At 34.6% G+C, this 26,372-nt stretch overlaps 1 protein-coding gene across 1 annotated transcript; it reads left to right on the forward strand.

Moving 5' to 3' along the window:
* On the forward strand, positions 1 to 25,010 carry LOC127098207 (rRNA biogenesis protein RRP5). Its single transcript, XM_051036736.1, has 40 exons — positions 1 to 320; positions 423 to 625; positions 1,272 to 1,412; positions 1,521 to 1,691; positions 2,901 to 2,988; positions 3,103 to 3,221; positions 3,321 to 3,443; positions 3,980 to 4,051; positions 4,363 to 4,455; positions 5,068 to 5,181; positions 5,307 to 5,429; positions 6,857 to 7,042; positions 7,180 to 7,254; positions 7,487 to 7,623; positions 8,510 to 8,644; positions 9,022 to 9,167; positions 9,253 to 9,318; positions 10,324 to 10,430; positions 10,579 to 10,659; positions 10,777 to 10,851; positions 10,941 to 11,042; positions 11,721 to 11,889; positions 11,991 to 12,139; positions 12,785 to 12,868; positions 12,961 to 13,061; positions 13,817 to 13,958; positions 14,344 to 14,418; positions 14,693 to 14,843; positions 15,329 to 15,953; positions 20,759 to 20,819; positions 21,901 to 22,046; positions 22,127 to 22,310; positions 22,578 to 22,676; positions 22,758 to 23,128; positions 23,227 to 23,403; positions 23,580 to 23,676; positions 23,832 to 23,987; positions 24,074 to 24,301; positions 24,380 to 24,463; positions 24,555 to 25,010. The coding sequence occupies exons 1-40, from the start codon at positions 152 to 154 to the stop codon at positions 24,660 to 24,662; spliced, it is 5,733 nt and encodes a 1,910-aa protein (XP_050892693.1). The 5' UTR covers positions 1 to 151; the 3' UTR covers positions 24,663 to 25,010.
* The last annotated feature ends 1,362 nt before the right edge of the window (positions 25,011 to 26,372 follow it).

A 26,372-nucleotide genomic window follows, 5' to 3' on the forward strand; every position in this document is an offset into this window, starting at 1 on the left:
GTTTACGACTCATTTGGTTCACAACGTTCTCCTTCACTTCCCAACCTAAAACCCTTGTAAACCCTGCTTCTTCTTCAACCAGCCTCAACTCAACCGCAACGCAAACTAGCTTCTTACCATAACAAGGTAAGAACTAAGCAACGACAAAACCATGGCGCCGCGTTCGGAAAAATCGCAGAAGAGTAAGAACAACGACAAGCCTAAAATCGACAAAGCTTCCAAGAAAATATCCAAACCAAAAAGGGAACAAAGCAGCGCCTCCGTGAAGTCGGAATCACTCGCTTTGCAGCTCGAAGATGAGGTTCCGGATTTTCCCCGAGGTAAGCAATGTTCCTTCTCTCGTCAGATTAGTTTAATTTCAATCCTCATTGTTTATATTTAATTGAGTTTTAATTTGAATTTGTTGTCCATGTTTCTATTAGGTGGAGAATTTTCTGTAAAGCGAATTAGTAAGGATTATGAGAAGTTTGGCGATGAGGATCCGTCTAAGAATTTTTGGAAGAATAAGAAGAAAGGGAAAAAAGTGTTTGGTAAGAGTGAAGATGCTGAAAGTGATTTTGGCTTGCTTTTTGGTGCTGGTATCACCGGAAAATTGCCACGGCGTGTGAATAGAGTTACTCTCAAGGTAATGTTTAGTGATTTGTATAATGGAGGGTCTGCTTTTTGAATTTTGATTATCAATTATGTTGAATTTTGAATGTTATTAGTGGTTACACTTGTATTTGAAATTTAATAAGTAACTCCTAGTTAATAACGCTAGATATATGAGATATATGACCAGTGTGTTGCATGGGAAAGTTTGGCACTGAACATTTTGAAGTGAATACCATTTCATAGAAGGTAGATTGCAATGCACATCATAAGTGTGTTTATGTCCCTATTATATTTTAAGCGTGATAAGATAATAAGTGAGATACAAATATATCTATGTCAATTTTTATAACAAAGAAATACAAAAGTATACTGAAATATAATGTGTAATACAAACAGGGGATCACTATTAGGAATTTGGAGAATAAGAGATTCTACATTTCATGGTTGAGTGCTAAGTCTGTATACTTATTTATGTTATTCTAAATCAATTAGCTGTTAAACAATAGTTTTATCCTAATTTTACAAGCCAAAATGTTTAAAACGGATTTACATTACCTTGAGTGCTTGTCATCTTATTTATTTTCATGTTTTTATTTGGGTTGTTGACTGTCATACCTTGAGATTCTCTGAGTGCATGTGTGCCATGCTTAAAGTTTTTGCTTATTCGTGAATGCCAGAATTTAACTCCTGGAATGAAGCTTTGGGGAGTTCTCGCTGAAGTAAATAATAAAGACCTTGTAGTTAGTTTACCAGGGGGTTTACGTGGTATTGTTAATGCTTCAGATGCACTAGATCCTATTTTGAATGACAAAACCGAGGTGTGTAATGAGCCTTTTTGTAAAATTGCCTAACTTTGCAATATTGTTTCTTGTATTTGTATTTGTATGCTTTAGCTTACCTCTTTGTTTCTCTCTCTGTATCATCAGATTGGAGAAAGTTTTCTTTCTAGTGTATTTTCTGTTGGACAGCTAGTTTCTTGCATTGTGCTTAGATTGGACGATGACAAGAAAGAGAAAGGACACAGGAAAGTTTGGCTTTCTTTGCGTCTTTCATTGTTGCACAAGAACTTCAACTTAGATGTTGTTCAAGAAGGCATGGTATGTCATTATTATATGTTTCAAACTATTTGTATATTGTAATGCAATTTACTTCTATTTTTTTCTCTACAAATGTAAGACCTATAATGTTGTATGAAATGGAGTGTTGTGTACTAAAAAGCCAAGACAAGAATAACCACCTTGTAGTAGAGATGATAATTGGATGAGTGGAAATACTATACGAGATAGGATTAGTAATGATAAAATTTTAGAGTCGGGGTAGCATCTACTGTAGCAAAATGGTTAAATACCAACTTGGATAGTTTGGATATGTGTGTAGAAGACATGTACATTATATAGTAGTGAAAGTTGATCAGATGGACGGTAGCCCATTCACTAAAAGTAGAGGAAAGCCAAGACAAATTAAGGAGAATTTATTAATACTTAGAGGAGGTCAATGTTTTTGCTATCTAAGTGATTTATGGTAGAGCATTAAAGCGTTGTTTAATACATGTAGCCGACTCTAATTTGTGTTATTATACTTGGGTTGTTGTGGTTAATTATGGCATAGCTACTAAGGATAAAAGCTATTAAAATCTTTATGTTTAAGAATGTTCTCAATAACATTTGAGAAATCCTATGCTGACCCTTCAGCTTATATTTTTGAGTATATTAGAGGCAAATTGTATCCTAGTCTCCAATATTAGAACTCCTATATTTTTTTGATAAGGCCATCTGTATTTGTATCTCTAATATACTGATGGAAATGTTTTAATTTATATGGATCTAGGATATAACACAGTGCATGCTCTTATATCATGATTTATTTATTGTAGATTATGTATTCGTAACTTATTGTGTTGTCTTCTATATAGTGCTCCTGTATGCTCCACAATAAGTTTTGGATGAAAAATATGAGTTTGGTGTTTCTTTCTGAAAACAACCCCTTTAAAGCAGTTATACTATGGTTTTGCTAATTTTAGTAAGGAAATATGCAACTTATGTGTACTGAGGTCCAAGGTCTAACATATCCTGTAGTTCTAAGTCAGCTTTTTGCATTCTAACAATACCATTGAAAACTTCTCTGCTGTCTTATCTTATTCATTCTATTATGCTATTTTTATTCATAATGATAATGGCAATGCATTTATTTAATAATATAATTTGATGTTGCTCATGATTCATATACCATCTTCAGCTGCCTGAGTATCATTAGGACTTGGTGAGAGATGCAATTTTTGATTTGTTATACTATGTATATGTATTCAGGTCCTTGCTGCATATGTGAAAAGCATCGAGGATCATGGTTTCATTCTTCATTTTGGTTTGCCTTCTTTCACGGGATTCTTACCTAAAGGTAGCTCTACAACTAAACATCAGTGAACTGTTGCAAATTGTTGTTGATTCATCTTGCTTTGCATGGGCGTAATATATGATTTTCTCTTCCTTTTTATTGTTTAAATACTTTCAGAAGGCTGGAATGGAGAAGTTAGAATTGGGCAACATGTGCAGGGATTGGTCAAGAGTGTTGATAAAGCTCATAAAGTGGTTTACTTGAGTCCCAACTCTGATAAAATGTCCAATAGTGTGGTATGATTTCTTTCTATTAATTATGCCGTCTAATGATGTCTCTTTTATGGTTCTCATTTTCCGTTTTGATTGGTCATTTTCTTTGTGCATTTGGTACAGATGAAGGATCTCAAGGGTATGTCAATTGATCTTCTAGTTCCAGGAATGATGGTTAATGCCCGTGTGAAGTCGATTCTTGAGAATGGTGTTATGTTATCATTTCTCACATACTTCACTGGAACGGTAAGTGCTCCCTGCAATTCTATTAGTAGGGGTTCATACAGGATAGTTGTAAAAACTAGAGACTATATTAGGAAATGGGTTATCAAGCTCCTTACAAGCAGAGGTAGCCCTTGTTAATGTAAATTAGAGAAGAACATATAGCCAGATTGCCAGAACATAACCATGGATGTGCTATTATTCTACAGTGAAAAGAATAGTTCCACTCACAACATTCCTTACTAAATGTTTTCCCCTCCTGCTTTTCTCCACTCTTTTTTCATTTCTATATCTTCAATTCTCAATTCTAGCACTGCAACATATTTCAGTCTTTCACTCAGCACATGTAGCTGTCCATGTCACAGCCTTCTTCTCTTTCTCACCAAACCATTTCTCAGTCTCCCTTCTTTCTTACATGACCCAGTGTTTCCTCTTAGCCCACTCTACTTCAGCCCATTCTTCTTTTTTCAAGTATACACCTGTTTAGACAGTTTGAGTAAATAATTTCTTCTAGCGAACCTAACATGCTCACCACTAATTTTTGAGTCTTTTAATTGCAGGTTGATCTGTTCCATTTGCAGAATATATATCCTGCAGCAAGCTGGAAGGATAAGTACATTGAATCTCAGAAGGTACCGTTGAGTGCAACACTCAATGTTGGAAATCCTATCTCAATACTTGTCCTAGTTATTTGCTTAATGCACCTTAATACTTTTGGTTCAAACTCTTCATGTACTATTTAGCAAGTTAATTTCTGTACTATGTAGATTGTGTTGTTTTTACCTTTGCATTAATTATTGTACCTTGTCAGATGTTCACACATTGAGTTTGAGATACTGTTCATGTCTTCTCAGTTGATGCTGTCTTTTGTGCTACTATGTGGGTTTTGAAGTTACATTTCTATGTTTGTATCTATGTTTTAAGCTCCTTTTATGTTATCTAGGTTGTTTGTCGGATATTATTCATTGATCCATCAAGTAGAGCTGTTGGTTTGACGCTGAATCCACATCTTGTTCAGAACAAGGCCCCTCCTTCAGTAAGTTTGGTTGTCTTAAATTGTTACTGCTCTAAGTTTGGGATATTTCATCCCTTGAATATTTACTCTTGTTCTCAGTAGTAACCATTACATGTGGCTAACATTTATGCATATCCCCTGTCTAATGCTTCCGAAGTTAGATTGTTGTTGAATATGATTTGGAGAAACTCCTGTTAGCAAAAAACAGAAATTAGTAATATGACCTAAATTCTATTAGCTGAAGGAAATTCTCCAATGCTTTTGATAGATTCCTTGCACAAATCTCTATTACAACAATATGTCATATCCCTTGGTAATAGAAGTAGGATTAGCACTAATGCACACTACCATACTGATGTGAAAACATTCCACTGGTGTTTTCATTGTAAGATTAAAGTCTATTTGAAATTTTATTTTCTTGGTTTTTGTTAGGTTTAGCTGCTTTGGTATAAGCAATAATTTAGTTCTGTGTTGCTTTATTTCATAGTTTCCTTGATATAATTTTTTTAAAGGTCTCTCTCTCTCTCTATTCAACAACTGTTTGTTGGGTATTTGGTTAAGGTAGTATTCTGTTTACTTAAGTTTATAATCATGTATGCCATTTTAGTTTAAGGAATCAACTTTGTTGTGCAGCATGTTAAAATTGGAGATATATATGAGAATTCGAAAGTTGTCAGGGTGGATAAAGGTTCAGGACTATTGCTCGAGGTTCCATCAATTCCAGAGTCAACTCCAGCTTTTGTCAGTGTATGTAGCTTCTGGATAACTTATAATGTCAGAAATTTATATATGAAATTTGAATGTCTACAATATCAGTCAAGCCTTACCCAGTCAGGACAAATGATAATGATTATTGAGTTTATTGGTGACAGATATCTGATATTGCTGAAGAAGAGATTCAAAAACTTGAGAAAAAGTACAAGGAAGGAAATCATGTCCGTGTTCGGATTCTTGGGTTAAGGCATTTGGAAGGACTTGCTACAGGAGTTTTGAAGGTTGTAACTGTTCTTCTATCTAATTCAATTCAATTTTGTGAAGATGATTATTGACATACGCTTTTTTTATATTTTAGTATTGCACTTGCTGCACATACTTTTTATCATATTGAGAAGGATTGTTATTTATTTATTATGATTCATGATTCTTTTGTTAGCTGACCAGCTTTAGTATATATCCAACTATTTTATCATCTATTAAAAACACTATCAAACTTATATGAATATGTTTTTGTTTGTTTATAGGCATTCAAACTTCTAGTAGCTTGGTATTATATGGAATATAGGCATTCTTTTTATACCCCCTCTTGACTGCTGCATGAACTATTTTTAGTGTCACTAGCATTTGGAATTAGATGCTTATTATACTAATTTCTTATGGAAATCCTAGTTATTAATGTTGATGTCTCTGCAAATTATTTTAGTTCTCTCTATGTGCTATAATGAATCTGGTATTTATTATTTCTTTTTGAAGTTGAGTTTTTCAATGAACATGTTTCTTTATAATCCTATATTTGATTGCCGCCAGCCTTATCATTCATTTCTGCACTTATGGTTTGATTTTATTTCACAGTTTCACTGGTAATTAGAAAAATGTCGCCTTGCATTTATTTTGAATCTTATTTCCAAAGCTTTGCATATGAAAAATGAAACAATTTTTTTGTCATTGTTCCCTATACAAAACTTTGTAAACAAGAAACAAAATGAAAACAAGTTGTTGTTTCGATGTATAAACTATAATAATATTTTGTGAGGATATTATGACAAGGGAGACATCCTCTAGAATATTATAGACTTAGTAGCTTTGTTTTCAATAGCGGCTGTAGCGGTTTCTAACCTGCGGTTCTGAATATAATCCAAATAGAAGACACATATACCATAGCCTCCTCACCATAAAATTCTGAGTGAAAGCGAAAGAGGGCTCCATGTCGTCTCATTTTGTCTCATGTCGTCTCATTTCTTCATCTTCATAGAAATGGCTCTGTCTCCTCTCCTAAGCCCAATGACTTTGTCTCCCCTCATCACCGTGTGTGGCTTTCCGGCTGTCCTTCTCAGACTGTCACTAGGTAACAACAAAGGAAAAGGGACCATGCTGACCATGTAGTGATTTAATTTATGAATTCATTTGTATTTGTTTTAATATTTTATACTTAGTTGAGTTATTAAGCTTTCGAGGCTAAAACTTGTTTGATTTATGCTGAACTTGAATATTGGTAACATTGAACTTAGATTATTGTCTTTCAACATGTCTTTAATTTTGTGTATTCTGTTTAAGAGGTTTTATATGAGTATGGTATAAATTTCTTGTATTGTTTCCCTAAACGTCGACACAGCCACTATACTGCTACCTGCTGCGCTCCACCATTGACTACATAGCTTAGTAGGATGCTTTCATTTCATTATCTTTATGTTTTCACATCATACAGGCTAGTGCTTTAGAAGAGGCGGTGTTTACTCATTCTGATGTCAAACCTGGGATGGTGTTGAAGGCTAAGATTCTTTCAGTCGACAGCTTTGGTGCTATTGTACAAATTCCTGGTGGTGTGAAGGCACTTTGTCCTCTTCGTCATATGTCTGAATTGGAAATTGCAAAGCCCGGGAAAAAATTCCAGGTTATACTGTAGCTACATGTGCATCTTAGGATTGTAAGGTGTTTGTTAGTATAGCCCATTGACTTGTTTTGTCTCAAGTCTGAGATGGGACTGGTGAGATACTTCATGACTGAAGTCTTTGCTGGATTGTGTAACAGGTGGGAGCTGAATTGGTGTTCCGCGTGCTTGGATGCAAGTCAAAAAGAGTGACAGTTACACACAAGAAAACCCTAGTATGTTTGTACATGCTAACTTTTTTATTTTCCAGTTTATTCAACCTTTAAATGTGAATAATTGAGAGTATTTTAAGATTTTTTTTTCCAATTATCTTTGAATATGCTTTTTTTTCTTTCTTTCTCTTCATTGCCCTCATTGAATAATATTTTTTGTGAGTATTTATTACTATTTTTTCTCACATATTAGTTCCATATTAAATATTGAACAAGATATATGCTATTTTTTCAGGTGAAATCAAAACTAGAGATTATTAGCTCGTTCGTAGATGTGACCGATGGTTTGATAACACATGGATGGATAACAAAAATTGAAGATCATGGGTGCTTTGTACGATTTTACAATGGGGTCCAAGGATTTGCTCCCAGGCAAGTCTCTGAGTTGTTTGTTCAAAATAGCTGTAACTATTAATAATTATGTCATGATCCCAATTATATTTGATTTTTGCTTAAGTTATGAACTTCTTTTTGTAATGCAAACTTCACAATATTTTACCGCTTTGAGTAGCAATTATCTTTTAGATGTTCAAATTAATAAATGTTTTTCTTGGCAATCAACAAGGTTCAAATTTTGTTTTTGCAATAATTTTGCTCTATTTTGTTTATTTGACCTCAATGATTTGTAAGTAGTATGTCTTGTTAATTAGTACTATACTTTTGCTCTACTCTGCTTATGAATTCTCTTGGGGGAGGGGGGGGGGGATTCACAACTGTGTTTAAATTGAATTTTTTGTATCGATGTTCTGTGTCTATTTGTTATTGGAATTTAAATATGCAGCAAAGTCTTATTTTCTGTGGTTTGTTTTGCTCTCTTTAAAAATTTAGTAATCTGTAAATAGCATATTGTAACGAGGGAATCTTTACAAACTAATTTATTGTTTTTGTTATGATGTATGAAGTTGAGTACTTCCACTTTAGTGATAACAATAGTATTCTTCTTCTCCAAGGTTAATTGGGTGAATTTCTTGCATTTTTGGTTGACTCAATTTTAAAGTGGAAGAATCTCCATCTGTTTAAGCTCATTTTTCTGTTTAAGCTCATTTTTCTTTTTTATCCTTTGCATGCATTATGCTCTGTTTTCTGTTTGGCGTTTTGAGAATACCAATAATATTCAAATCAACTGTGGACTGTTAGACTACATTCCACACTTGATTTGAATATTATTGGTATTCTCAATTCATGTATGATTCTACTTTCCATTCTTACAAACCTTATTGCTAGAACTATCTTATTTATTGTTCTGATTTAAGAGCAGATCTGAACTCGGACTAGAGCCTGGTGGTGATCCAGGTGCAGTGTATAATGTTGGGCAAGTGGTAAAATGCCGGGTCATTAGTTCCATTCCCGCTTCCCGGAGGATCAACCTTAGTTTAATCATAAAGCCTACAAGGTTTGCTTATTTTTTGTTTTCTGCTTTGCTTGTTTCCTGAACCTTTAAATTGTTGCTAAATTTTTTAGTGTATAATTCATTTGAAGTCTTTTTATGGTTGAATATCTTAGGTGTATAAGTGATGTTTAGTTTGTGATAGTTGTGTTTTGTTTCTATTTTTCATTTTCTGTTTTCACTTTTCATTTTAGAACTAAAACATTGTTTTCAAAGATTTGTCTTGGGAGTACCAAAATCACTTTCATTTGTGTTTTAGTCGTATCCTGTACAAATATTTGAAGATGGAAAATAATATGAAACACATAGCCGGGTTCAGATACGGTTTCTGAAGATGGTTTATGAATTTGTTAGAAGTTATGCTAATCCATTGTCTATGACAGGGTTTCTGAAGATGATGTGGTTACACTGGGTAGCATTGTTTCTGGAATTGTTGACAGAGTAACATCTAATGCTGTAGTTGTTTATATCAATAGTAGTGGTTTCTCTAGGGGTACAATATCTATGGAGCACCTGGCAGATCATCATGGTAAAAATTCCCTTATGTTTGATTAAGCCTGTCCAACTGTTGCTTCCTCTTAATTGAATGGCTAATTGTAGCCACTTACATGCAGGGCAAGCTACTCTGATGAAGTCAGTATTGAAACCTGGGTATAATTTTGATCAACTACTGGTTATAGGTACATTCAAATACACCCAGTCTGCTCTCATTGTGCTCGCATTTAATCACCCCTACCCTATATTTAAAAATGACTGTTAATTGATCCTGCTTATATATCCTGATACTTTGTCTCAATTTTGTTTGTTAGTTGTTGTTCTATTAACTTGCATATTAGCAAACAGCTATCTCGTTTAATTTACCTTTACCATGCCAATCACCCAATATCATTGTAGAGATTATTCATCATGCATTTTAACTCTTATTACCCGATACATTCAAGAACACGGTACATATGCAATGCTGTTAAATAGGGTTATTTTTAGTAATTATCTGTTTGGCTGTCCTTTTTATTTGGCACTTGAAACTTTATTTTTTTGCCTTGTACTTTCCAATTATGCTCATTATGTACAATGTGAGAAGTGCCTCATACATATAGATATACTAGAGATGCTAAACTAACTAATTCAGTTACTGTTAGTTAGGGACCAGCAACCAATCTATTTGGACTTGGACTACTACAGTATTTTGCTTCTTGTTGTTATGGAGTTGTTATTTGTGCCGTCGATCAAATTTTATTGTGTCTTTACGTAATGATTTTAAAGTATTAATGGGTGATTATGTCTTTAGTTTTGAACATATCTGTATCATAGCAATTAGTTACCTTGAAAGTGCTATTTTAGTATTTTTGATGTAGCAGTCACTCTGGATTCCGTTACTGGGATCATAATTATTGACGCACTTCCTTTTTGTACTAAACTTGTGTACTAGACCTAGAGTGTAAAAATAAAGTGAGACATCAGTGTTTTATGTCGAGGCTTCAAATTATTCCGAATATTATTTCTTCCATCTAGTCCTGTTTAATTTGAACCGGTTTCACCAAGAAATGCATGTACGTAGTGTGAAGCAGAATCTTAAATAAATATTTTCTTTGATTCTGTTTCCTTGATAACTGAAAGGTTTCGTCTCATTATTCCTTTTTTTTTTTTCTCGGTCATATATAAATGTCTTACTTTAATAAATGTAGATTTTAAGGGGAACAATATGATTCTGTCTGCCAAAAGTTCGCTTATCAAATACGCTCAGCAGATTCCTGCAGATATTAGTCAGATGCATCCTAACTCAGTTGTACATGTAAGCGATGACATCAAACATATATGAACTGCTTCTGGTACATTATTGATGTAGCATACATCCTTTTATTTATTTTTGTTGGTTGCTTGTGATACTATTGTTTTACTTGTATTCTTTTTTTTTTTGATGTAAACATTGTGTGGAACAGGGTTATATATGTAACATAATTGAGACAGGATGCTTTGTTCGTTTCCTCGGTCAATTAACTGGCTTTTCTCCAAGAAATAAGGTATTTCTTTTTTCCCCCATATTATCAGTGGTTCTTCACACCTTTCTTCTCTCTTTATCTTATCTTGCTTCATGTTTGGCACATTATTTAATTTGGTATAATCATACTCTTGAATAGGCTGCAGATGACCAGAAAACCAATATTTTGGAAGCCTATTTCATTGGGCAATCAGTTTGCTGTAATGTCGCCAATGTTAGTATATTTTCAGCTTGTAAATTTTAAATTTGTGATTGCATAGTTCAGGTTGAAACAAAAATTTTAACTCATTTTTTCCCTGACAGATTAACGGTGAAACTGGCAGAGTAACAGTCTCTCTAAAGCAGACATCTTGTTCTTCAGCAGATGCATCATTTATTAACGAGTACTTTCTTATGGATGAAAAGGTAAGATCAATTATCAAATACATTTAATGTTATTTATAGTCTAATTTTCGTCCTTCTACTTATTTTGTTTATGCCTTAAATATTGGATGCATGCACATGGGGGATATCTATCCTTTTACTATTTGCAAACAATAAAAAAGACAGGTCACTAGGACGAGAATCATATGCCATGTAAACATATTAGCCCGTTGTTGGCTTACTCATTTTCTGACTAGCCTAATACCTTGATATTTTGCTTTCATTTGGTTCATTTATTCTAATTAGAAAATTGTCTAGGGATTACTTTGTTCAGCAATTAGATAAAGGGTTGAAGTTATCATCTGGTTATACCGTTATCATCTGGTTATACCGTTATCATCTGGTTATACCACCTACTTTTATGTGTTTTTTTTGAAAGGGGATGTATATCCAGCATTACAAAACCAGATCTATAGATTTTTAGTGTTACCCTTTTAATCATCTAACAAACCCCATTGAATTTTGGCAAATTCTGGTGATTTTTCTTAGGGCTGCAAGAAATATAATTGTATTATTCAATGTAGAAGGACATGTATAATCTTTTATCATTTCTGTGTGTATATTCTGTTATTTGTTACTCTCCTATTATCCTCTATTAATTCTCATCTTATCATCTCCCTTTTTTGTCACATCTGGGCTTCTGTGAATCTTTGAATCTAGATTGCTAAGTTGCAATACAAGAGCCCCAGTGAATCTGATTTGAAATGGGATGAAAAATTCAACATTGGCACAGTTACTGAAGGGAGAGTTGAGGAAATTAAGGATGTTGGAATTGTTGTTTGCTTTGAGAAGTACAATGATGTTTTTGGTTTTATTACTAATTACCAGTGTAAGTTCTCTCCTCATGTGTAATTTAACTATTAATAACTATGTTGGGATGATGCTTACTCAAATGCAAGTATTAATTCTCATTGTGACGTGACCCCTCAGTAGGTGGGACTGTTGTGGAGAAAGGCTCTCTAGTGGAAGCTTTTGTTCTTGATTTCGCAAAGGCAGAACGGCTTGTTGATTTAACTCTAAAACCAGAGTTCATTGATATATCTAGAGAAAGAAGTTCCATGAGTCATACCAAGAAAAAGGTTGAGCATTTGTTTCCTGCATGGCATCATATGTCATGGAGCTGCATTTTTAATTACACCCTCCATTTCCTAACTGTTGCCGCTTTACAGTTTTAGCCTATATTATTTATTTAAAACTATTTATGTTTAGTGTTTCGGTTTAATTAATTCCAGAGTTCATTGATATATCTAGAGAAAGAAGTTCCATGAGTCATACCAAGAAAAAGGTTGAGCATTTGTTTCCTGCATGGCATACACACACAGGAATCATATGTCATGGAGCTGCATTTTTAATTACACCCTCCATTTCCTAACTGTTGCCGCTTTAGTGTTTCGGTTTATTATCTTATTTCAATCTTTTATTTTTAATCTGTGTACACTAGCTTTAAATTTCGTAGTTAAGGAGTTAATTGCTGGGTATATTATCTTATTTCAATCTTTTATTTTTCACTCAAAGAAACTTTCATTTTCTAATCAAATTTTTGGTTAAGGATTTATTCCTGGCATTCAATCTTCTCTTAAGCAGGATGATCTTGTGTTATGGTTAAGGATTTATTCTGCGCATTCATTCTTGTTTTAAGAAGGGGATGCCATTGTGAATTTGGCTTACTTCAGCTTTCCTTCTTGAACCATTTTGACCAAATCGTTATCATAAATTGGTTCCAGAAACGTCAAACGGGTGCTCTGAAAGACTTGGTGTTGCATCAGACAGTGAATGCAGTAGTGGAAATTGTGAAAGAGAACTACTTGGCAAGTGTTGACATCTCTTCAATTTAGCCACCTGTTGGTAACACATTTTCGTACACATGTTTACCATTTTTTTTACCTTGTCTGTGATGCAGGTTGTATCTATTCCCGAGAATAATTACACCCTAGGATATGCACAGTTATCTGACTATAATACTCAAAGATTTCCGCGGAAACAATACCTAACTGGACAGAGGTGAGCAAAAAACAAACTTATCAAAAGTATTTGCCCTGCTTCTCACATTTATTTCATCGCATATCGCCAAACCTTTACTCAAATGTTGGGTCTAAGTAATATGGTGTGAAAGAATGCCAATGTTCATTAATACCACTCTGTAGAAGAGCTAGTACCTGGAGCTGCCAGACTTGTGCCACCTATGTGATTCCTTCCTTAGACTAGAATTCTCCCTTTAGTATGTTATAGAGTTGATTATATTGACTTGTTATATTTTCCTTTTGGGAAAGATTTTTTATTGGAAATCCTTTTTTTTTGTAACAAGGAAATGCTCCTTTATTTTTAGTTTATTTAATTTTTCATGTTTTCATTGACCAACAAATTCTTTGGGATGATTTCGCAATCCTAAGCTTGTTTTGGAGTTATGATACTTGGTTGGTAGTGCTTGGTTTGTTTATTTGTAATCTGTTTTCATTTTTATGAAGGTCAAATTTATATACCTTGATAAATATCTCAAATTTTCTTATTTCGTAGCCAAATATACAGCCACACTTATTTTATTGTGTTTCATAGGTTACTGAACATAATGTTTGTGCTTTTTGAACATTGTTGGCAGATATTTCATGTTTCTGAATTATAGTTTTTACTCCTTTTTCTTGTAATAACTATTATTTATATTTTGAAGAAGATAATTGTTTTAAAAACTTTATAACGGCCTTGTTTTCCACTAGTCATTGCATCACATTGGGCTTACACACAGTGTTTTACTTGGTCAGTGTTGTTGCAACTGTTATGACTCTTCCAAGCCCTGAAACATCAGGAAGGTTACTTTTACTTCTGAATGGGGCAAATGGGACATCTAGTTCTAAAAGAACCAAGAAGTCTAGCTATAAAGTGGGATCGCTGGTTGAGGCAGAGGTATGTGGGTTTATATAGTACATTTTATAATGTATATGCATATCTGTGTTAATGGCTATGTGAGTTTTTATTTATTAGGTCTTAAGTACATGTAACATGCAAGTTTTTTTTATTGGAACATGCAAGGCCATTTAGAACTAAGATTAATTTCAATCTAACTTTTTTATTTTATTTTTATTTTTTATTTTTATGAATGTGACATTGTAGCAACACGCAAGGTTTCTCACTGCTGCATTTTTTTAAGCTAATAAAATGTCTCCTGATTGTAGAGCTTGTTAATTTTTTCTACCCTTATGAACATAATAGTTTTTATGAGAACTTGCACCTAAAAACTATTATGCACTATTGACCTTGTTCCATGGATTTTATTTTTGATTTTGTCCAGATTACTGAAATAAAAACTTTTGAGCTGAAACTGAAGTTTGGATTTGGCTTACACGGCAGGGTTCACATAACAGAGGTAACTCTACTGCATTTACTGGTGCCAATATTTGAACTAGCATTTGAAGTTGTAGATTTGATGTATAAAATGAGCAGGCTCTGTTGTTTTGTGGCTTTGAGTGTGTAAGATATATGCGGCCTTACTCTGATATGATGTGCATTTCTGGAGCAGGAAGTTTTGACTAAGGCCACATGGCCGCAACCTTAATAATGCAGCAACGTTTATCTCTTTTATCTGTCGATTTAACTATTTTAATATGTTCCTCAATAGTTTGGTTCCTACTTATTGACAGGTACATGATGCAATTGTTTCGGAAAATCAATTTTCTGGCTACAAAATTGGGCAAACAGTGACGGCAAGAATAGTTTCAAAGCCTAATGAGGCTGATAGCAGCAGAAATGGATCACGGTGGGAGCTTTCAGTCAGACCTGAAATGGTAACAGGTAAAGGACACTACTAGATCAAGCAAGATTTTAATGATTTAAATACTCGTATTTTATTCGTTGAAATGCATGTACAGAAAGACTGGTGAATGGTGTAGATCGGCAATTTGTTTAATAAGCTTGCTGCTATGGATTGTACAGTTCACATTGTTTGTTTGATTGCGCTTGGGACTAGATTAAGTAGATAAGTTCACATTCAGAGTTATTTTACTGTTGAATATTTTATTCTAATTATGTATTGACAAAAAATATATGTTCATTAGAAACAAGGGTTTTTAAAATATATGTTCATTAGAAACAAGGGTTGTAACAAGGGATGTTAAATATATTGTTAAATTTTAAAAATAAAAACGTTTGATAGTATTCGTTTATGCTTGGTATGTCCTAGCTTTCCTGACTTTGCTCTACTAATGAAAATCATCAAAATATTTTTATTTTATCATGACAGTATTGCTTATTCATTATGAAAATCAATTTGAATTCAGGTTCCAGTGACATAGGAGACACTGTATCAGAGAAACTGGACTTTAAGATTGGGCAATGTGTGGCTGGTTATATATATAAAGTTGAAAGTGAATGGGTCTGGTTAGCAGTTTCTCGAAATGTTAAAGCTCAGCTACATATTCTTGATAGTTCTACTGAACCCAATGAGCTTGAGGATTTCCAAAATCGATATCATGTTGGAAATCCTGTTTCTGGTCATGTTTTGAGTATCAATTTGGAGAAGAAGCTCTTACGGTTGGTTCTACGCCCCTTCTCTACTCTCTCTCTCTCAACTGCTGAAGAGCCACAAATGAACCTTGTGAATAAGGAGTTGACAGCGCATATTCATGAAGGAGATATTTTAGGAGGAAGGATTAGTAAAATACTTCCTGGTGTTGGAGGACTGCTTGTACAAATTGGTCCTCATACATATGGAAAAGTGCATTTTACTGAACTTACAGAGAAATGGGTGCCTGATCCGTTGTCTGGATATCATGAAGGGCAGTTTGTCAAATCTGTAGTTCTTGAAGTTAGCAACACTGTCAGGGGTACTGTTCATGTTGACTTGTCATTACGTTCTTCAAATGTAAGGCCTTTGAAGGATTCATCAGATGTTCACAGCAACGTGTAAGTTCTGATACTTATTGTTGATCTGTATACAAGTAGTACACATAGGCCGTACTATTGTTTTTTCTCATGTGCAGTTGCTATTTTACCCCATTTTTGCACCTTATTGCCTTTTGTTATTAGTTAATTCTAGAATGTTTCCTAGTTTTAACATTTTATCATGCGACACTGTGACTTGACACAACAGTTTCCAAGAATTAAAAATTTTCCTGAAATGTTTTTACCATATTAAAGTTGTACTATTTAATTATTATTGGTGTTTGTTTCCTTGGGCTGATTTGAAACATCAATATTCCCCATTCTTATTCAGCTAACCAATCATGTCTTTTGGTCTGACTTTGTTGCATGTGAATAACATTGTTGTGGGCAATTCTTTATAACACAACATAAATGTATTAGAAGGAAAATTCTACCATTCTAACACCCCACCCCAGGCTAAATATTAGTAAGCTTTAAGCTTGTTGGAAATATACCCTTTGAAAGATAGGACATTACAATCAGCCTTCAAGAATTGTACCACCATAATATTAGCCTAAACTAATCATAAGAGTAATCTAATGTACTAACGTTACAAATTGATATTACTGAGATAGACTAAGATAATACATCATAACATAAATAAATTTAGAATTGTAGCTGAGTCTAACTCATCCCTACAATTCCAACTTGAAAGGTGAGGATTGTCTTCACTTATAAACATATGTTCATGCCATACACTGTTCAATGTGAGACTCTTAACACAGTCCCTCACGTCCAACCCTATTGGGCTTGGTGCATGGATATAAATAGTAGGTGGTTTGATAGCGGAAAACTTAGATAAACTTAAGATATTGAAGCAAAACATTAATATATTATGAGAAATAAGATATTTTATTTTCTAATATTCTAACTTCCAAATTTGAATGTGACATGTCCTTGAGAAATCGGTTTTGTAAATATGAATTGACCCAACTCAAGTTCTAAGAAGTCTCTTTTTTCTTTGCTTTTATATTTATTCTTGTTGAAATACAAGAGACTAAGAGATATTTGAATAAACCGTGTGTTTTGAAAAACATTACGGAGACTTTATTATATCTAGAGAGATTACAACTAGTTACATGATATAGTCGATGTGAGACTATTATATATACAAATATTACAAATATCAACACTCCCCCTCAAGCTTGAGCATATAAGTCAAATGCACCAAGTTTGCTACATATATAATTAGTTATGGGATTTCAGGGATTTGTAAACACGTCTGCCAATTGATCATTAGAGTTGACAAAGCTTGTGACGATGTCACCTGCCTCGATCTTCTCTCTGACAAAGTGACCGTCTATTTCAATATGTTTGGTCCTCTCATGGAAGACTGGATTTGAAGCGATGTGCAATGCAACTTGATTATCACAAATAAGTGTCATTGGTCTTGCTTTTTCAATTTGAAGTTCCTTGAGCAACTGTTTTAACCAAATAAGTTCACATGTTGCCATTGCCATGACCATATACTCTCCCTCGACGCTTGATCTTGCAACTACGTTTTGTTTCTTACTTTTTCAGGATATAAGGTTTCCTCAAACAAGTACACAATACCCAAAGGTGAATCGTCTATCAATTGGTGACCCTGCCCAATCAACATCAGAGTATCCAACTATCTGAGTATGTCCTTTATCTTCATACACTAGACCTTTTCCTGAAGCACATTTGATGTATCTCAGAATTCGGATAACAACATCCATGTGTTCCTGACAAGGGGAATTGAAGAACTGACTTACCACACTATCTGCAAAAGAAATGTCTGGACGAGTGACAGTGAGATAATACAACTTTTCAACCAATCTCCTATACCTTCTTGAGTCAGATAGAGGCTCCCCCTGATTGGGTAGTAGTTTGAGACTTGGATCCATAGGAGTATCAGCTGGTTTAGCAAACCTGTTTCTTCCAAAATATCCATAGCTTATTTCCGCTGAGAAATCACCAAACCGTTTTTAGATTGGGCTACCTCACTACCCAAGAAATTACAGACCATACTAAACTGTTGTACTACAGTGCTGAATCTGCCAAACCAAGCTCTCAGATATTGCTTAAGACCATAAAGAGACCTGTTTAACCTACACACCATATTCGATGACTTCCCCTGAGCAACAAACCCACATTGTTGCTCCATATATACCGCCTCTTCAAGATCACCATGTAAAAAAGCATTTTTGATATCAAGTTGATGAAGAGGCCAATGTCGAATGGTTGCAATGGCTAGAAGAAGTCTCACAGATGCCATCTTGGCTACAGGCGAGAAGGTATCACTGTATTCCGATCCAAAAATCTGAGTGTATTCTTTGGCTACCAAACGAGCTTTAAATTGATCAATCTTACCATATGGACCAACCTTCACTGTATAAAGCCAACGACAACCTACTAAAGATTTTCCAGGGGTAGGTGAACTAGTTCCTAGGTACCACTACTTTGAAGAGCACACATTTCATCAATCATTGCTTGCCTCCACTCAGGGTGAGATAAAGCTTCCCATGGAGTTTTAGGAATAGAAACAGAAGACAAAGAAGACAAACAAATATACTGCAAAGGGGAAAGGCAATGATAACATAAATCAATATAATATGGAAAAGGATTTCGTGTTTGACATATACCTTTTCGAAGGGCAATTGGAAGATCAGACTCAGGTTGCAGGATCGGATCCGTTGATGGCGGATGTGTCGGATGAGAGTCTGCAATGATCTCAGGGACATGTATGACCTTAGGGACCGGGACAACATGCGTTAGGTGACGACGTTGATATGTTTGAAGTGGTCGAGAAATGGGGGGTCAGGAGCCATAGACTGATGGGGGATAATGGTAGGCGGGACATTAATAACTGTCGGAAAAGGCGTGGAAGTACTTTCTGGAATGGGTTCTGGAGTTGCGTGACTGGATATGAGGTATCGTTGTAGAGTATGTGAATAACAACGATAACCTTTTTGGGATCGATGATAACCAAGAAAGATACACTATAGTGATCTAGCTGATGGTTTATCAAGACCAGGAGAGAGATTGTGTACAAAACATATGAATTCGAAGACTCGGGGAGGAATTGGGTGAAGTGGAGAATTGGGAAAAAAGGATTGAACGAGGGATTTTATTGTTAAGGACAGATGAGGGCATGCGATTTATAAGGTAACATGCTGTTAGCACATCATCCCCCCAAAACCGAAGTGGAACATTACCATGGAGAAGTAGGGTCCGAGTGGTTTCTGCGAGATGCCGATTTTTGCGTTCGACTACCCCGTTTTGTTGAGGTGTGTGAGGACAAGATGTTTGATGGAGAATACCATTACGTGACATAAATTGAGTTCTTATTTCTTGATAGAATTGTTCAAAGATAGAAAATAATTTAGATCTATTCATTAAAAATGACCACGTTCAACGTGAAAAATCATCAATAAAGGTGACAAAATACCTAGACTCAAGAGTAGAGACAATTCGCAAGGGACCCCAAACATCAGTGTGAACTAAAACAAAAGGGGACGAAACTCGTTTATTGACTCGATTGGGAAACTTACCACAAGTGTGTTTCCCTAAGTGACACGACTCACAATGTAAATTAGATACCTTCGATAAATTTGGCACCAACTTATGTAGTTTAGAAAGACTGAGATGACCTAACTGAGCATGAATAGTGAGTGGAGAATGTTTGGCCAAGCATGTCTGAGATGACATTGAGAGGTAGTAAAGGCCTTGAGACTCACATCCGACGCCAATCATCCGTCCTGAACTTCGATCCTGCAGGGTAACATTATTGTTTGTGGAGGTGACACTACAATCAAGAGAACGAGTTAAACGACTGACTGAAAGTAAATTAAATGGACAATTAAGTACATAGAGGACAAAAGTAGCAGAGAGAGAAGGTAGAATTTGAACAGTACCAATCCCTTTGGGTCGGGTTTGAGAACCATTGATAGAAGTTATAGTAGGTAAGAAACCAGATGTAGAGAGGGAAGAGAAAAGATTTTTATTACCGGTAACATGATCAGACACACCAGAATCAAGGACCCAAGGTCCAAGAGAAGATCATTGAGAGAGACAAGCAAATGAATTACCAGTGTGTGCTACCGAAGTAGTAGAATCTAAGTTTTGATAATTCTGATACCACCCGAGGAAATCAACAGTTTGGCGTAAAGTTATGAGGAGTAGCCATGAGTAGGTGAAGAGAGAAAGTATCACACGAACCAGGTGAAAAAGGATCTGAAAGAGTGGGGCAGTGGAAAATTTGTCGGGATCGACCGCCGGTGAAAAGTGGGGAACGGATGGATCGGAGGAGGCACCTCTTCTGATAGGATTAGTTTGCTGGAAGGTCGTCGAAAACAATAGCGACGACGGCGGCCGTGACTGGAGAATTTTGAAAACTAATGTCGGAATGAGTCACGACAGTGTATGGTAGGCAAACCGGAGTTATGACACGGTTTGTCAAAATTTTTTCACCGGAAGACAGTGGGTCAACCGAGTAAAGCACAGTGAAGGGTTGTCTCTCAGTAGGCTCTGGATACTATGTTGAAATACAAGAGACTAAGAGACATTTGAATAAACCGGGTGTTTTTTTAAAAGCACTACGGAGACTTTATTATATATAGAGATTACAACTAATTACATGCTATAGTCGATGTGAGACTAGTCTATATACAAATATTACAAATATCAACAATTCTCATTGCAGCGAATTTATAGTTTAACGGGCTGTTTATAGCCTTTAGATTGTATTATACAATAGTATGATTGTGTCTTTGTTATACCCAATGGTTTATTTACAAACAAATTTTATCTATTGATTGTTTTAGGCGGGCTATTGACAAATGTGTGGAGAAGATTGAGGATCTTCACCCTGATATGGTTGTAAAGGTACTTGGTTTATTTTTCTTCTGTTACCATTGCTGTTTCGGTTTTACAAAAGCTGCCAAAATGTGAGGTCTGTACGTACTGGGATGTTAGATAGAGTTGAACTGTTAATAAAGTATCACATTCATCACATATATTTTAACAAGCTGTCGTTCTTTTTGTAAATCTACAAAACTTCCCTGATGATATGATGAATCTTGAAATAACCTAATAGGTCACACCATCTCAATCGTTTTTTTACCTGATAGCGAAAGTGGTCCTGTAGATCTTGAAGTAAACTCTGATACAATCTTAGAATTGTAGTTGAGCCTACTCAACCTAACAAAACCAGCTTGAAATGTTTTCCCCCACTTATAAATATATGTTTAGGCCATATATTGTCTGATGTGAGACTCTTTACAATATCAAAGTCTGTCTTAGAATTTTTATATGGGCAGCTGCATTTGTCTAGTCATAGGCATGAGGAGTGTGGTAAGATATTCTTTTTTGGGCCCGAGAGTGAAAAACCTGTGAATATAAATGGTGAGTGGCCCGATAGCAGAAATCCGATAGCAAGTGGTCCAATGGATCTTGAAGTAGGCTCTGATCCATCTTAGAATTGTATTTGGGCCTAATCAACCTTACAAAACTGGCTTGAAAGATGAAGATTGCCCCTAGTTATAAATATATGTTTAGGCCATATATTATGTGCTGTGAGATTCTTAACAATATCAAAGCCTATCATAGAATTTTTATTGGAGTAGCTGCATTTGTCCAATCATGGGCATAAGGAGTGTGGTAAGATATTCTCTATTGGGCCACCTGCAATTGTCCATACATCATACGTCTAGTCCTACTGGGGCCTGGATGTAAATTTATGGAACATTTTTACCTGAAAAAAGTTTTGATTGGGGCCTGGATGTAAATTTATGAAACATTTTTACCTGAAAAAAGTTTTGATTCTTCCGTGATGGGTTGCCTTACTGAAAATTTATGGTTGATCCTGCAATGCAATTAGTGGCATTTATGTTTTTTGTTTTTTTCCCCACCAAATAATTGGATTTTGATTGTTTGTATTTATTTAAGCATGTATTCTTTTGGACAGGGTTATGTTAAAATCGTCTCACCTAAAGGATGCTTCATTTTGCTCTCACGGAAGATTGAAGCTAGAGTTCTTCTATCGAATCTATCTGATCAATTTGTTACGGATCTTGTGAAAGAATTTCCTGTTGGAAAACTTGTAATTGGCAGGTAACCATCATTCTATTGTTTCTCTTCATTTTTTAATGAGCTAATTCAAAATGTGTATATACTAAGGAAGTAAGAAACAGGGTTGTAAGTGTGGAGCCTCTCTCAAATCGTGTTGAAGTTACATTGAAGACATCAAATGTTTCTGGTTCATCAAAATCTGAGATCTCGGATTTGGGTAAATTACATGTTGGAGATGTGATAAGTGGCAGGATTAAGCGGGTTGAATCATTTGGTTTGTTCATTGCAATTGACAACACAAACATGGTAATTTTACGTCTTTTGAAGCCATTGGCGAACTGTGTTTCTTTATCTAAAGACGACTTATATTTTTTTTGTACTTTTAAATTTTAACTTTCTAAGCATGTACATCATGAATTCCTTTAATTTCATGGTTTTTCCTATTTCTGCATTTTTATGGCTCAACTAATTGTTCCAGCTTCTTCTGTTGTATTTTTGTCATTATGATTTTCTGTGAATCTGAATTTGATTTGGTGAGCTCACTTGATTATTATGAATTATTCAATTGCCTAGGTTGGATTGTGCCATGTTTCTGAGATTTCTGATAATCATATTGAGAATATTGAAGCAAAGTTTGGAGCTGGAGAGAGAGTAAATGCAATAGTATTGAAGGTAATTCTAGTGCAATGTCTTCGATATTTTACTGCTTTGTAAATTACTAATTACTTGCATTTTCCTAATATGTGTTATCAGGTAGATGAAGAAAAACACAGGATTTCTTTGGGAATGAAGAATTCATATTTGATGGGAGAAACTGTTGTCCAAATACCTTTAGATGAAGGGTCCAATGAACCTTATGGAGATAGAATGAAATCTATGTCTACTACAAATAGTAGTTTGCTTGGACCCTTAAACATAGAAGTTGAATATGAAACTGATCAACTCCCAATTCTTTCACAAGCAGAAGAAAGGGCCTACATTCCCCCACTTGATGTTGTCCTTGATGACTTTGATCAACTTGAAGAAAATAACACAAATAGTAATAGTGAAGAAGGTGCAAATAAAAAAGACGCTCTAAATGAAAAGCAGTTAAGGCGCGAAAAGAAAAAGGCCAAGGAGGAAAGGTTGATATATGATGCTTGTATTTATTTTGCCTTTGTTTAGCTGTAAAATCATGTCATTTTCTATTGTTTTAAAATATAACACAATTATGCTTGGACAGGGAGAAACAAATAAGGGTTGCTGAGGAAAGACTACTGGAGGAGGATGTACCAAGGACTGCTGATGAGTTTGAAAAGCTGGTTAGAAGCTCTCCCAATAGCAGTTTCAACTGGATAAAATACATGGATTTCATGATTTCTTTGGCTGATGTTGAGAAAGCCCGCTCAATTGCTGAAAGGTACTTCTCAATGAACTATGATTTAGAGTTTGTAGGATGCTTAAACCTTATGAACTGATAGCTTGACTTGTTGATGCTAATCTGAACATGTGCAAGTGTAATCCCTTAGTTTTATTTAAACAATCTTTTTGAACATCAAATAACTCTTTATTCCCGCTGCTCTCTTGAATTTGAAGGGCTTTGAGAACAATAAATATCCGAGAAGAGAACGAGAAGCTCAACATCTGGAAGGCCTATTTTAATTTGGAAAATAAGTACGGAAACCCTAAGGAGGTAACAATAAGGAAAAGCAATTTAAGCTTTTTCTTGAGACTATTCTTGTTATGTTGAGTTAGTATACTAATAAGAAAAAGCAATTTATGCTTTTGCTTGTCACTATTCTTGTTATGTTGAGTATACTTATTAAGTTATTACAAATGTTTGTGTAGGAGGCTATTATGAAAGTTTTCCAGAGGGCCTTACAGTTCAATGATCCCAAAAAAGTCCATCTAGCACTTTTGGGAATGTTTGAGAGGACTGAGCAGTATAGTTTAGCCGATGAGCTTCTAAATAAAATGACAAAGAAGTTCAAGCATTCTTGCAAAGTATTAATTCAACTTGTAAATATATATCGTACCTATGCATGTATATGTAATAAATAATATGTAACATACTTTACAATGGGCTGTAGGTTTGGCTGAGGCGAGTACAAAATCTTTTGTTGCAAAAGAAAGATGATGTCCATGTTGTCAACCGTGCTTTGTTAAGCCTTCCTCAACGAAAGCATATCAAGTTCATATCTCAGACAGCAATTCTTGAATTCAAGACTGGGCTTCCAGATAGGGGGCGATCTTTGTTTGAAGGAGTCCTACGGGAATACCCAAAGAGAACAGACCTGTGGAGTGTTTATCTTGATCAAGTACACATTTTGCCATTGCAGTTTATACTTTATTTTCCTTTTGCACAAATGATCATAACATCCTTGTGTTCTTGACAGGAGATTCAACGTAAAGATAAGGACTTAATTCGGGCACTTTTTGAAAGGGCAATCAGTTTGAGCCTCCCACCTAAAAAAATGAAGGTGTGTGAATATATCTATATATAGTCCAACTTTTTTGATATTGTATTCTGTTAAAAAAACTTATATGGGACTTTGCTGTCTTGATTTGCAGTTCTTATTTAAAAAGTATCTTGATTATGAGAAGTCACAAGGTGATGATGAACGAATTGAATCTGTGAAGAGGAAGGCAATGGAATACGTTAAGAGTACTATGACTTGATTTAAAATTCTGCTGCATCTGAAGCTTGCTGCCAGTTTTTAATCTGGATATCCAAAGATGCATTATGCTTCTCACAGCTATATCTTTTAACAGGGAGGGCGAGGTTGAATACCTCTGTAATTTAACAATAAATAATAGTGCTAATTGGCTTTCTGCATCACAAAGAGTGCATGGATGTGAACTTATGGTAAAGCATCAAATGTGCACAGCAAGTGAAAGACACACCCTTGACAATTTTGGTTGCATGTTAGGGGTGAATTTGAAGATTAGAGCTGAAATATAAATTAATGTATGAATTTCTTGACTTTTGCCCATTTTTATAGAAGTGAAAATAATGTTGTAACTTTATATTTAGTTTTATTACACGACTTATTTTATGAATGAAACCAAAATGAGTTATAATAGCTTAGCATGAAGACGATTGGATAGATATCCGGTACAAGGAATATAGTGAGAAATACTCCTAAAATATTACCGATGTCATCTCTGAACCATCACATTAACATATAAAAAGTTATGAAGATTAGAGCTGAAATATAAATTAATGTATTATTTTCTTGACTTTTGCCCATTTTTATAGAAGTGAAAACAATGTTGTAACTTTATATTTTTTTTTATGACACGACTTATTTTATGAATGAAACCAAAATGAGTTATAATAGTTTAGCATGAAGATGATCGGATAGATATCCGGTACAAGGGATATAGAGTGAGAAATAGTCCTAAAATACTACAAATACTCTAAAATACTACCGATGTCATCTATGAACCATCGCATTAACATATAAAAAGTTATGAAAGCACAAATGTGCTTTTACTATTCTAACTATCAACCATCTCATTCAAATTTAGTTGCTTGTTAGAGGTGAATTTGAAGATTAGTGCTGAAATATATATTAATGTATTATATTCTTGACTTTTGCCCATTTTTATAGAAGTGAAAACAATGTTGTAACTTTATATTTTGTTTTATTACACGACTTATTTTATGAATGAAATCAAAATGAGTTATAATAGCTTAGCATGAAGATGATCTGATAGATACCCGGTACAAGGGATATAGAGTGAGAAATAGTCCTGAGATACTACAAATACTCCTAAAATACTACCGATGTCATCTATGAACCATCACATTAACATATAAAAAGTTATGAAAGCACAAATGTGCTTTTACTATTCGAACTATGAACCATCTTATTCAAATTTAGTTGCTTGTTAGAGGTGAATTTGAAGATTAGAGCTGAAATATAAATTAATGTATTATTTTCTTGATTTTTGCCCATTTTTATAGAAGTGAAAACAATGTTGTAACTTTATATTTTGTTTTATTACACGACTTATTTTATGAATGAAACCAAAATAAGTTATAATAGCTTAGCATGAAAACGATCTTATAGATACCCGGTACAAGGGATATAGAGTGAGAAATACTCCTAACATACTATTAATGTCATCTCTGAACCATCACATTAACATATAAAAAGTTATGAAAGCATAGATGTGCTTCTACTATTCTAATATGAACCATCTTATTCAAATTTGGTTGCATGTTAGGGGTGAGTTTGAAGATTAGAGTTGAGATATAAATTAATGTATTATTTTTTTTATTTTTGCCCATTTTTATAGAAGTGAAAACAATGATATAACTTTATATTTTGTTTTATTACACGACTTATTTTATGAATGAAACCAAAATGAGTTATAATAGCT

The sequence above is a fragment of the Lathyrus oleraceus genome, chromosome 6, assembly GCF_024323335.1.
Source record: "Lathyrus oleraceus cultivar Zhongwan6 chromosome 6, CAAS_Psat_ZW6_1.0, whole genome shotgun sequence".
NCBI lineage: Eukaryota > Viridiplantae > Streptophyta > Magnoliopsida > Fabales > Fabaceae > Lathyrus > Lathyrus oleraceus.

What these genes read in the sequence shown, in the direction of transcription:
- LOC127098207 (XM_051036736.1), top strand. Translation starts at nt 152, where the DNA reads ATGGCGCCGCGTTCGGAAAAATCGCAGAAGAGTAAGAACAACGACAAG. An exon ending in ACCCTGATATGGTTGTAAAG is followed by an intron (nt 20,820 to 21,900) that starts GTACTTGGTTTA and finishes TCTTTTGGACAG; the next exon opens with GGTTATGTTAAAATCGTCTC. An exon ending in TCCCACCTAAAAAAATGAAG is followed by an intron (nt 24,464 to 24,554) that starts GTGTGTGAATAT and finishes CTTGATTTGCAG; the next exon opens with TTCTTATTTAAAAAGTATCT.